We start from the raw sequence: 12,131 nt of genomic DNA on the forward strand, positions 1-12,131 counted from the left end.
TGTTTAAATATGTGTCTCAAACTTGTGAGCGATACAAACAACCACAAAGTACACTTCAACTTATGTTGGGTTCCTAATAAATTATGGGTAGTGATTGGGTTTATTTTTAACATGTAAAGTAAGTGCAGGTCAGCAGGTGAGTGAGGGGGCAGGACATGCGACAGGGTAATACGGCACGATCCAAGGATACTGGGTCTACAATGTGCGGTGCGGTGGTAATAGTTTTGCAGCAGTCTGCTCCTTTACTAAGTTGAGTATATAGCCCAACTTTTATTGTAGGAAATACAGTTGTAATACCAGAAACCTCACATTACAGCTCTGCTGCAGACACGCAGCAGAAATTCTCCCTGTGTTAACAACACAGAGCCTCATTGCATAACGAAATAATAATAATAGTTTTATGTTGATAGCTTTGTTTTCATAATTGTTGGAAGCCGTATTTGAAATAAATGTGTCGCCCAGCCCTATAACAATTTGGAGGCTGTTTGTTAAAGACAGAAATAGCGGAGAAGAGGAGAGTTCCTTCTGTAGTTTAGTTTTAATCGTCAATTTTGTCCCTGAAGAACAGGGGCAAAGGAGCAGCATTTGAAAATCATTTCTTCTGTAAAAATCAGGCGAAAGTGACTGACAAAACACAATGTATGCTGGATTAAACACAATGGTAAATGGTCTGTATTTATATAGTGCTTTTCTAGTCTTGATGACATTGAGTACATTCATACAGTGGATTAATGAGAAGCACTTTTCTCTATGAGAAGGAGCAATTTGGGACTACCGCCCTAATCCCTGAGTCACAGCTGCCCAACAATACAAGCTGGTAATGTATTAGAAGTTTTTCAATAAAACAATTTTAAGGTCTTGACCTTCAATGTTAAATTTACGGTGTGTAGAATTAAGTGACATAAAGTGGTGGAGTTGCATGTTGCAGCTGAATACCCCTCACCTCACCCTCATCTTCCAAACATGAAAGAGAACCTGTGGTAACCTTCAGTTTTCAACAAACGAGGTTCTGAGACGAGTTGTCTTTGTAAATTTATTTGTAAAAGCTTTTTGCAGAAAGGATTCCCACAGGCAAGATGGAGGTTGCAAGTGTGATGAAATGTGAAGTGACCCCAAAACACGCAGAGGGGTGTGTGTGAATGTATTGTTCTGTCTCTGGAACTTATCGTCTGATATGGTGTGACTCATAGGCTGCATCCTAAATGTGTTGGAGAGGAAATAGTATCATGTATGGTTAGGGTGTTGTGTTAAAGACAAACACAGTTAAAACAGAGTAGAGCGAAAGGTCAGATGATAAGGTGATATCAGGATTAACTTCTGCAAGACATGAATATACAATGGGCTCTGCTGTAAGCATTAAACTAAGAAGTTATTAAGTAAAATTCCATTTCACGTTATTATTCTGTGTGACTATATCGAGTCTCCATCGCAGTGCCTCCTAGTTAAAACAGGAGATTACAGTTGTTACATGTCTTCCTGTTTACAGGTTGACCATAACCACTTCGAATTTGAAAAGAAAAGCCTTAATAATGCTTCATTGTGAAATAATGCTCACAAAATGGCTACTTCATGGCAACTTTATCCTCCACCATAAAAAATGTAAGTATTGGAAGTAGTCATACCCCATTTAAATATTAAAGGGATAGTTCACCCAAAATAAATATTCACTCATTATCTACTCACCATTATGCCGAATTGATCGATAGGTGCAACTCTACCCCTGAGACTCACCCACCCTTCCATCGGCATAGTGGTGAGTAGATAATGAGTATATTTTCATTATGGGTAAACTATCCCTCTAAGCAATTAGAATTTTGAATCATAGACATAGTGCCACCTACTAGCTACAGGAAGTTTAAAGGCTTAAACTACATATTACCTTAAATAGATAATTCAGATTTACTCTTTAGACCTTGATGATTGAACAGTGTGTGTTCAGCAATGTTTCTTATTTGCATACATTCCATTAACAAAAACTGTTGAAGCTCAGTCCCAGATCAATCTGAAATGTTTGATAATAGTCCAGGCCTGAAGACATTGTGGAGTCAATTTGACTTTGCAAGACTTCTGACATAAAAAGCACTGACCATAATGTTCTTTTAAGTTTACGTTCACTCTTTGGCAAAGAAGGTCAAACAGATCCTCAGCCATGAGGCAGGTCACCAGCGGACATCTTGTCAGGTCACACCTGGTACTGTCATCTGGTCACATATGATATGCATAAGCAGAGATTATAGTGTGGTTACGTAAGCATGCATAAGCACAGATAATACATAGTATAGAATGATTATATAATTCTCCATTACACTATCTACAGGCCAAATTATAGTCTTGGTCTTAGGAAAAGGTAAATGGTGTGCATTTTATATAGCACTTTTCTAGTCTTGATGAACACTCAAAGCACATTACAGTTCAGTTTTTGCCCCTGACAAACATTCATACAGTGCATCTATATGCAACACTGGGATTTAATTGCTGACCTTCGGGTTAGAGGTCAACCTCTACACTTCCTATTATAGGATCAACGACATAACTCACTCCGTTTTGTCTGATCTCATATCCTTGAGCTCTAACAGATGTGTTGAATGTATTTCCCTTCTTGTAACAAATAAAAAAGTTTTCTCTCAATAGTCACAAAAGTACTTGCTTATTGTGAGAACTGTTAGCTTCCTCTATAATTTTTAAGGTCTAGATATCACAATATGAATTGCCTTGAGAGAATATGTTATGAATTGGTGTAATACAAATAAAATTTCTTCAAGACTTACTGCTCACAAAACCTGAGTAAAAACTTCTGAGTAATTATATCAATGAAAGTGAGATAGATAACTTACTTAATCCCAACAAAAGATGGGTTTAATGCATTCATCTTTCCCCACTTTTCTCATTAATTGAAGCATGAAAAAAGTACAAAGAAAAAGAGTGTAGGGCTTCCACTTGCTCTTTTAGAAGTGATTTCATGTTCATTGACAGATTTGTTTTTTTTACCTGATCCTGTCATGTTCCCCATTGTACCTGTAGGTCATTGCCCAGGACCGAGAGGCTCCGCTATGTAAGTCTAGCTGGGGTAAGATGGTTCAGAGAGTGTCTCAGTTTGGGATAAGAACTGGAACCTTCAACTGCTCTAATGACAACAGGTGAGCCGCAGGATCTTCCTCAACAGTACTATTCATGTGAATGGACTGATGCAATATGTAAATGATGTGCTTACTTACATCAGACTAATAGACTTAGACCTAATAAAGCTTTAGATATTTCCCAGATTAATGGATCTCCTCCGTAAACTGCAAAGCTATTTCCATACTATATGGGAGAGGTACAGTGGACATAAAAAGTATACACACCCCTGTTAAAATGCCAGTTTTTTGTGATGTAAAAATTAGACAATTATAATCATGTCCGAACTTTTTCCACCTATAACGTGAACAATAAAAAGGTGCTATTTTACCACTGACATGGATAAAGGTTTATCAGAATTTGCTATAATTATTGTTTACTGAAACTATTTACAGAACAACCTTTCAGAAAAAAGTTTTTTAGAAACTTCAATGAATCAAACACAACACATGCAGTATTAAGAAGTATTAGGTAAAATGCAGGTTTACATACATATTATATTAAAACAGTGTGATTTTTGTGTGTGTGACTGATCACAGGACTTTTTTAGTACCTGCCATAGTTTTTTTTGAGGGGGGGTATTTCTACACAAAGTAAAACACAATGTTAACTAGGGCTACGTTGTAGCACTAACGGGCCCGAGCACACAGGCGGTTTCAAGTCTGATGCGGTCGGCGAAGAGATAGCGTTCAATGACCAAGCGCTCGTCTCCACGTTGCATGCGTTTGCGCACTGCGGCAAGGATAAACGCTTCACTTCCTGCAGCCAGTAGGTGGCGCTGTGATTTTAAGTCATGGTAAATGGTAAATGGTTTTGTATTTATATTGCGCTTTTCTAGTCTTGATGACCACTCAAAGCGCTTTACAGTACAGTTTTACATTCACCCATTCACACACACATTCATACAGTGCATCTATTCACAGCACTTTGTTATTCTATTGGGGGCCATTCAGGGTTCAGCATCTTGCCCAAGGACACTTCGGCATGCAGATGGGTCAGACTGGGGATCGAACTGTCGACCTTCAGGTTGAAGGACGACCACTGTACCCCTCAGCCACAGATGGTGTCTTTGTAGATGTCATCAGGTCGCGACTCTTGTCTTACATGCCTAGGTTGGACTTGATTGAACCAAATATGCCTGAGATACAAAAGCTCAGGAGGTGCTCGGGCCCTAATTATGTGGTGTGGGTTTGTGTGTGACTGAATGAAAGAGAGGAGGGCTCGCTCCTTGTGCGTCTCGCCGGGGGAGTGGCTGTGACATCATTGTGTTGTGTGGCCCTGCTGGCGCAGCACGAGGTGAGTTTCTATAGGCTATGTGTAGGGGAAGAGCTCTTTGTGTGGCTGGCCTATCAAGGAATGATGTGGACACAGCTATCCAATGGGGATTTTCATTCATTACGAGTAAGGATGAATTGACACAATTTACTCGGATGGTACTCCTGCATGATTATGCTATAATCTTATCATCAATCTTATCAGTGGTACAAAATTATTTTAAAATAATATCATTAATCATAATAATTTCTTAGACAATATATTGTCTGACAAAATGTGATGATATCGAGACCTAGTTATGAAATTACTAATGTAAAAGCAGTAATTGTAGTGACTTCAACTGTAGTTGCTCCTCTTATTTATTGAGAACATGGCTCTAGTTACGAAAATGTGACTACTATTTTTGAATTTCTTTGTAAGATACAATAGACCTAAAACAGTCTGAGGTCAGCCAATTTATTTTTCAATAATAAAAATGTAATTTAGACGTAGACACAACTGGGTAAGCTGGAGTCGTGAGTGTTTTTTATTTATGAAGCAAGACAAAGGAACAGGAACATATTATGGGACATTGGTGCAACAACTCTAATGGTTGTAATGGCATGAGGCAGGTAGAGACTTTATTTGTACAGCACCTATCAATAGCAGAATAAATGGCACTGTAATACATTAACATTTAAATTCAAAGACAGAAAAATGTCAGCCATTGAAGTGAACCTAATATGTCATGTTTATGTGATTTGGTAAATTGTCTGACAGCTGCAATTTGAAATCACTGACGCTAAGTAATCAAGTTGTGGTTAATGCATGTAAACACAGAACTACAATAATCAAGTCAAGATAATAGTAATAAAAGCTGAATAGGTATTGGTGGTCGAAGGATAAGATAACGGCGACCTCACAAAGCACATTTTTTGCCTTGTGAAGGGGATATCTCCGGAATGCCAATCAAGGAATACTTTTTTATTTGGCACAAACATTCACTTGGAGTCAAAGATGAAATGATTAGGTTTCGGTCGTCAAAGATAAGAGGTCAGGGTCATTAAGTATGTTTATTTTTCTCTTAACATGATATCTTAAGATCAGCTTGAGTGAATGTCTTCATATACGGTACAACTGTTCACTTGTACTCAAATGTGAGCTGATTAGATTTTGGTTACTTGAGGTCAAAGGTCAAGGTCACAGTGACCTTACGTTCCTGTGAGTGGAATATATCAGGTGTGCCCATTGGGAATTCCTTTACATATGGTACTATTCACTTGGTCAATAAATATTTGTGCCTATATAAATATAGGCACAGATGTTGCAGCCAGAGACACAGGACACAGGTTATTTTTGGTTTGGTGGATATTTCAAAGAGCACTTATAGTTTCCTACAGGTCTAGTAGCACGATCTAGGTCTTTCAGATATCAAAACTGGGCTATTTGCGTTGTCTGGAGAAGGGTTAGTGCATCAAAAGCTAATCTAATACTGTCTGTGGTTGATGGAGACCGCAGTCAGATTAGATAATTCTCCCTGTAACTGGTTAAGAAAGGAATGGCAGATATTTAAGCTGTTTTTAGTTGTCTGGAACGTGGTGTATCGTCAAATATCCAGTAAGCAGAGGCATGATGTATGGAGGGTGTGGTAGGGTACCAGTAGATGTCAACAGGCGATGGAACACTGACTTTTGACTGTCCTGACTTTTATCTGCATCCTGACCGTCCTGTAAGATTTCCCTGAGAAGTGAGGAGGAAGGGGAGGGCTGGGTGTTGTCTTTGTTGTACTGGGTAGGGGAGAAACATCTTCTTCCAAGATTTTGCTGACTCTCTCCAAAGACTCATTACAGGTGATGCTGCTCTAATAGGATTAGATGGAAGTGTGCCTGTGGACCTCCACACTGATCAAGTGAACTCATCCATTATGTAGCAGTGCTGTTTCTCTCAAAACAGGTTGAAATTGTCATTAAAACTAAGGCCCCTCCCTAATGCAGGTGAATCAACGAGACTTGAAATTGAAACGCGTGGATGCTCTGTATTATTTCACGGTTAAATCAAAAGCACACAGCTTTGTGTGATATGATTAACACTGTATAATATTTTCCTTTCAATGTAAAGCCTCTTTTCAAAATCCTTTACAAAATTTTATTCTGTTCAATTTTATCGATTAGGGACATCACAGCTGTCTCTGAATTATATTATCCTGCAGTTTTCGATTATCAACACAAGACAGTTCATAAAACAAGTTCCCTCACATTCGCTGTGCAAGCGATAATTTTCTTGCAGCCCCCTCTCATTAAGTTTTTTTTATTCCAGGCACTGATATTTCTATCATACTAAATCTCACTCTCTGCATTATCTGCAGCAGCAGTGTATTAGTTTATTTTCTTTATAAGTGACATCACAGCTGTGGCCCGCAGACAATCTGTTTTTCTTAAACTCCACTTCACTAACAAACACCTCTATATCAGTGTCAGAGAGTTTCTGTTCTATTAGGCAATTGATGCTGTGATTAAACAGAGAAACCCATTTGTCAGCAGGCTAATTTATGTCTTTTATTGTGAAATTTTTGCTGGACCGAAAGATGCATGGCTTCATACAGTATAGTACTTGTATTTATTTGAGTACAAGGGACAATTTCATACAAGGAAATAGTCACATTTATGGCCATATTCAAGGCAATGTAAGAACATTGTGATGCAGTAGCAGCTCCTCTGCAGAACATATTGTTGAACTGAAGCTAAATATTGTGCACTGAACAGATTCTGTAAATATGAATTGATATTAATGACGTTATTGTGCATTGTATAGATAAAGTTGCACAAAAACTAATAAATATGACCCTCCTAAGTGGGTTTCTTGGAAGATATCAGGGTGGTAGTTTTGGCTTACGTTTGGAATTAAAAAGTGATCTTGGGCCTGAAGAGGTTGGTGATCACTGCTCTAGTCTAGATGGTGCAGGCATAAAAGTTCTTTAGCTATCAACTCTTCATTGTTGCTGAGGAGGAGATTGTTTTGGCACAATTTGTTCAGGCTTTTAATCCCCTCCAGGTAGGGCCTCTCATTGGGCGTCATTCCCTAATATGTGGGCAAAAATGTTCTTACTCTCAGCACAAAAAGTGCATGCACAAAACAACCGCTGGATTCATGACACATGCACACCAGCACATTTTGTTCTCAGCATCTTGTAATGTTTGTGAATCAGAATCTTCTTAAATTGACAGGTGCGTGTCCGCTATCTGCAATTAGCATACTGCCATGCCTCTATTTCACTTTATAAGGACAACTGTTTGGTCTCTCATGAAGAAAGCTGTGTGCTGAACAGAGAAGTTGAGTTATAAGAGATGGCCCCAAAAGATAAAAACAGAAGCATATCACAACAGCAGCGATTGAAATAATTGTGTCGGAGGTAGAAGACACAAAAGGCACACTTTTCCGTTGCATGTGACGAGGTTTAAAAAAAATGAGGCCTGGGCTGGATTAAGAAAAAAAATGAATCGCAGACCAGAAAAAAATTGGAATTAGGAGTTAAAGGAATAGCTGGTTCAGTAGAGTTATGACTCTCTGTTCGCCTGCCTACAGGGCTGAAGAGGAACCTGGGTTTTTTCTTGTTTTTTCCTATCAATGATGAAAAATAGGAGGTTCAGGCATTTTGGGGAATTGCCTTGAAAGTTAATAGACTATATTTCAGGGCTAGGTGAAAATCATCTAATTCGTTGGAAGGCCACTTCCTTTCCCACTTGTCTGTTTTCAATTTTTTTCTTCTTCTTGTATTTGGTAAAGCACAGCTGGTGCAGTCAATGGAGGAAGAAGCGAGGGGAAGTATCTTTTCTCCGGTGTATAGGCCGGGTTCTGATACATATCCTTGTCCCAAAAATGAACTTCTGTTCTCCGCTGCCTGCTGCCTGTACGTGGCCATGCCCTCATCTGCCACTCGTACCAGCTCCATCTCTGCCTGCAAGTCCTTGCCGATGCCACTGGGGTCTCCCATACACAGCCAGAGAAGTTGTTTTTTTTCCAGCATTTTAATAACACAAAGAAGCTCACAAAACTCTTAACAGACAGCCTGGCCGAGACAAGTCTGGACCTGCTCTAACTATAAGCTTTATCGTAAAGGAAGATTTTAAGCCTATTCTTAAACGTACAGATGGTGTCTGTCTCCCGAACTGAAAGTAGGAGATGATTCCATAGGAAAGAAGCTTGATAGCTGAAAGCTCTGGCTCCTACTCTGCTTTTAGAGACTTTAGGGACGACAAGTAGGCCTGATTCTGGGAGCGCAGTGTACTACTGGAGTGATTGGGTACTATCAGCTCTTTAAGGTATAATGGTGCCATATTATAAAGAGCTTTGTAGGAGAGGAGGAGAATTTTAAATTATATTCCGAGTTTAAAAGGAGACCTGTGTACTGAAGCTAATACGGGACAAATGTGATCTCTTGTCTCCTAATGGAAGCATAAGATTAATAAAATTGGGCCGAGAACAGAACCCACAAGAAACCTGTGATCAACTTTTGTGTGCACAGATGATTCATCATTCATTTGCACAAATTAAAATCAATCTGAAAATAAGAATTAAAAGAATAGCCCCTGAGATTTCTGTACTTGAGGATACATTGGCATCAATTGAGGGCAGGAGATGGTCAATTATATTTTGAATAGTTACATAATGTGTGTCTAATGATCCTTTTGAATTCTGTCCACCAGGTCATGTATCAAGCGTGGCTGGCATCGCTCCACGCTCATCATGTCTGTTCCCCAGACTTCAGCGTCGAAGGGTAAAGTCATGCTAAAAGAATACAATGGCCATCATATTGAAACTGAACACATCTTCCGCTGGATGACCTCGCATGTTGCTCATCGAATCAAAACCCTGCATCAGTCTGAGCAGCTGGTGGAAGAGTGGCGCTTTGACCCAGCCCATCCAGTCAAGATGTTTCTGTTCGCCCATCTTTCCCAGCCCCCTGCCTTCTTCTCCTCGCTGTCCATCAAGTTCACTGGAAGGATTGAGTTTATCTTCGTGGATGTACGTCACTGGAATAACGATAGCAGCCTTCCAGAGATCGGTGTGACACATAGCCCTGCCTACATCCTCAAGATGCCTGAGGGCATCTATCGCTACGGCAACAGGTGATGGTTGCAAGTTGACATGATAGTTATTATTTATTATAACAACATTAATGTCTTGGATTGTCTGTTTCTTCATTTTTCTCCCTGTTCCCCGTCTGTACCACTCCTCCTTATCCTGTCTAACGCCCCCCTGTAGTACGGGCGAGTTCCTGTCCTTGGTTGCCATGGACACTTTCCTGCGTTCAGTCCAGCCAGAGGTCAATGACCTGTTTGTACTTAGTCTGGTCCTCATCAACTTGCTGGCTTGGATGGATCTCTTCATTACACAGGTCACTACCTGCTTTTTGCATTAGACTCATCACTCTTTGATTTTAAAAAGAGGGAATTTACTGCACTGCACTCATTGCTTTTATCTGCAGCTGTCATGAAGCCAGCTGCATACTTCTTTCAGGGGGTGACCCAGCCTGAACTGAAACATTGGGATCATACTCTGAGTCTACCCCTACTTCACAAAACTTCATTACTTATTTTTCTGCCTCCCTCCAAAAGATATGAAAACTTAGATGACCAACATATGAAAAAAAATGAACCCGATCACATTTGTTGTTCAACACTGACATACAGATACAAGTATGCCAAGCTCAGACGGATGCAACGTTATCAGTCTTTACTTGGTACAGCATTGTGAAGTGAACACTACCAGCTCAGTTCAATTTAAGTTATAACACTTACACACACTTGTACCTGAGTGTACTGAGAAAAAAAAACTCCATTTGTTTTTCTGATGGTGAGATGCAATCAGAGGATCCATCTTTTATCCAATGAAAATGTGTCTGCTGAACACAAGAGCAAGGTTGGGTCACTGTACAAAGCAGGCTGAAGTTAATCTTTGCAGTTAGAGATTGTACTCACAAAACACAACAACTAACAAACAAAGTCATTTTCTACAGCCTCGACAACCCAAAAACATTAAGTAAAATGAAGAAAACATGGTTGTTCCTTCTATCTAAGTTAAGGTTCCGAATGTTTCTTTCACTGCTGAACAGATACTTTTCGACACAGAGCTTGAAAGAGAATATAAACATACAGTTGGTTCTGTATTCACTGTCCAATTATTTTTATTAACATGTATTTCATTGCCAAGGACAGGGAGCAACAGTAAAACGATTTGTAGTTCTGATCCGAACACTTGGAACCTACAACTCCATACTGCTGGTGTCCTGGCTTCCTGTTCTGGTAAGAATCTTCTACACGACACAGTTTGGTTTTACAGTACAGTTTCACATTCACCCATTCACACACACATTCATACAGTGCATCTACTTGCAGCACTTTGTTATTCTATGGGGGGCCCATGCAGATTGTTCAGACTGGGGATCGAACCGCCGACCTTTAGGCTGGAGGACGACCACTCTACCCCTCAGCCACAGCCGCCCTACCGTTTAGTAAAGATAGACTTTTGGAGCCTTAATTAATATGTGATTTGTTCCATTTGGTAGATTTCCCATACTTTTTGGGTCCATATATTGTATGTGGGTGGGTCTGGTTTTAACCATTTGATAGTTATACACCTCAATGCTGCTGTGAGTAGTATGTTTAGCAGGTATTCTTTGGCCCTCCCGTCCAGGCCTTGAGGCATTGCTCCCAATAGTGCTACTGTGGGATGTCCTGTTGGAATATCTCTTTGAGGGCATCAAAGACTTCTCTTCAGTATGTGTTAAACTTAGGGCAGAGCCAGAATATATGTGTGTGATTGGCAGAGCGTGTTCCACAGTTCCACCTGCACAAGTTGGAATGCATCGGGCCCATCTTGGCTAATATTTCTGGTGTTCTGAAGAATCTGGTAATTATTTTCCATTTAAATTACCTCCAGGTGTTGGAATTTGTAGCTAGGTGTGCCTCTGTGCACATTCCCTCCCAGGTATTCTGTGGTATGACCGTGTTCATTTCCGCCTCCCATCTCTCCTTTATCTGCAAGGAATTATGTAGATTCATTGATAGAAATATGTTATAGAGTTTACTTATTGTTTTCTTATCCTCTATCCCCATCTGTATTTCTATTAAGAACTCCTCTAAAGGGGTACGTTTTAAAAGCTTTCCCCACTCTTTGTGTGTTGTTAGAAAAGTTCTCAATTGCAGATATCTGAAGAAATCTGTTTTGGGGAGATCAAAATCCCTTTTCAGCTGCTCAAATGTCTTGACGTTGTCCTCATTAAATAGCTGAACCAGGTAGACCAATCTCGTATCTGACCACTTTCTAAAGCCTGTGTCTAGATTGTGAGGTGTGAAGGTCTTCATAGATCCAGTACTTGTTAGTGATGAAATTAACTTTGGAAGCCCAAAAGCAGTCTGTATTTTGTTCCAGATTTTAAGAGTGATCTTAGTCCACTCTGCTAGTTCTTTTATGGGTGCATCTAAAAATGGCAAGTTTTGTAAGGGCTGTGGGCATAGGTTTTTCTCAATATTGAGCCAGCAAGTGGATGTGCTATTCTGAATCCACGCTATCAAAGGTTTCATTTGTGCTGGCCAGAAGTAATATTTTAAGTTTGGAAGTTTAAGGCTCCGTTTACCTTAGATATTTGTAAGGATTTAAGTCTAATTCTAGGATGCTTTTTTTGCCAGATTAATTTGGAAATGATTTTATCCAGGTTATCAAAAACGGATTTGTGGATTTCTATAGGTAGAATCTGAAAT

The 12,131-nt window shown here is 39.7% G+C and overlaps 1 protein-coding gene across 2 annotated transcripts in view; it reads left to right on the forward strand.

Annotated features, from left to right (window-relative positions):
* Window positions 1–12,131, forward strand: part of rnf103 (ring finger protein 103) — a 36,959-nt gene that overhangs the window by 7,585 nt on the left and 17,243 nt on the right. For both annotated transcript variants that reach the window (XM_061079089.1, XM_061079090.1), the window contains 4 exons: window positions 3,022–3,137; window positions 9,075–9,497; window positions 9,634–9,766; window positions 10,587–10,673. In XM_061079089.1, coding sequence (XP_060935072.1) covers window positions 3,022–3,137; window positions 9,075–9,497; window positions 9,634–9,766; window positions 10,587–10,673 — 759 coding nt within the window. The remainder of the gene's footprint in view (window positions 1–3,021; window positions 3,138–9,074; window positions 9,498–9,633; window positions 9,767–10,586; window positions 10,674–12,131) is intronic.

The sequence above is a fragment of the Limanda limanda genome, chromosome 10, assembly GCF_963576545.1.
Source record: "Limanda limanda chromosome 10, fLimLim1.1, whole genome shotgun sequence".
NCBI lineage: Eukaryota > Metazoa > Chordata > Actinopteri > Pleuronectiformes > Pleuronectidae > Limanda > Limanda limanda.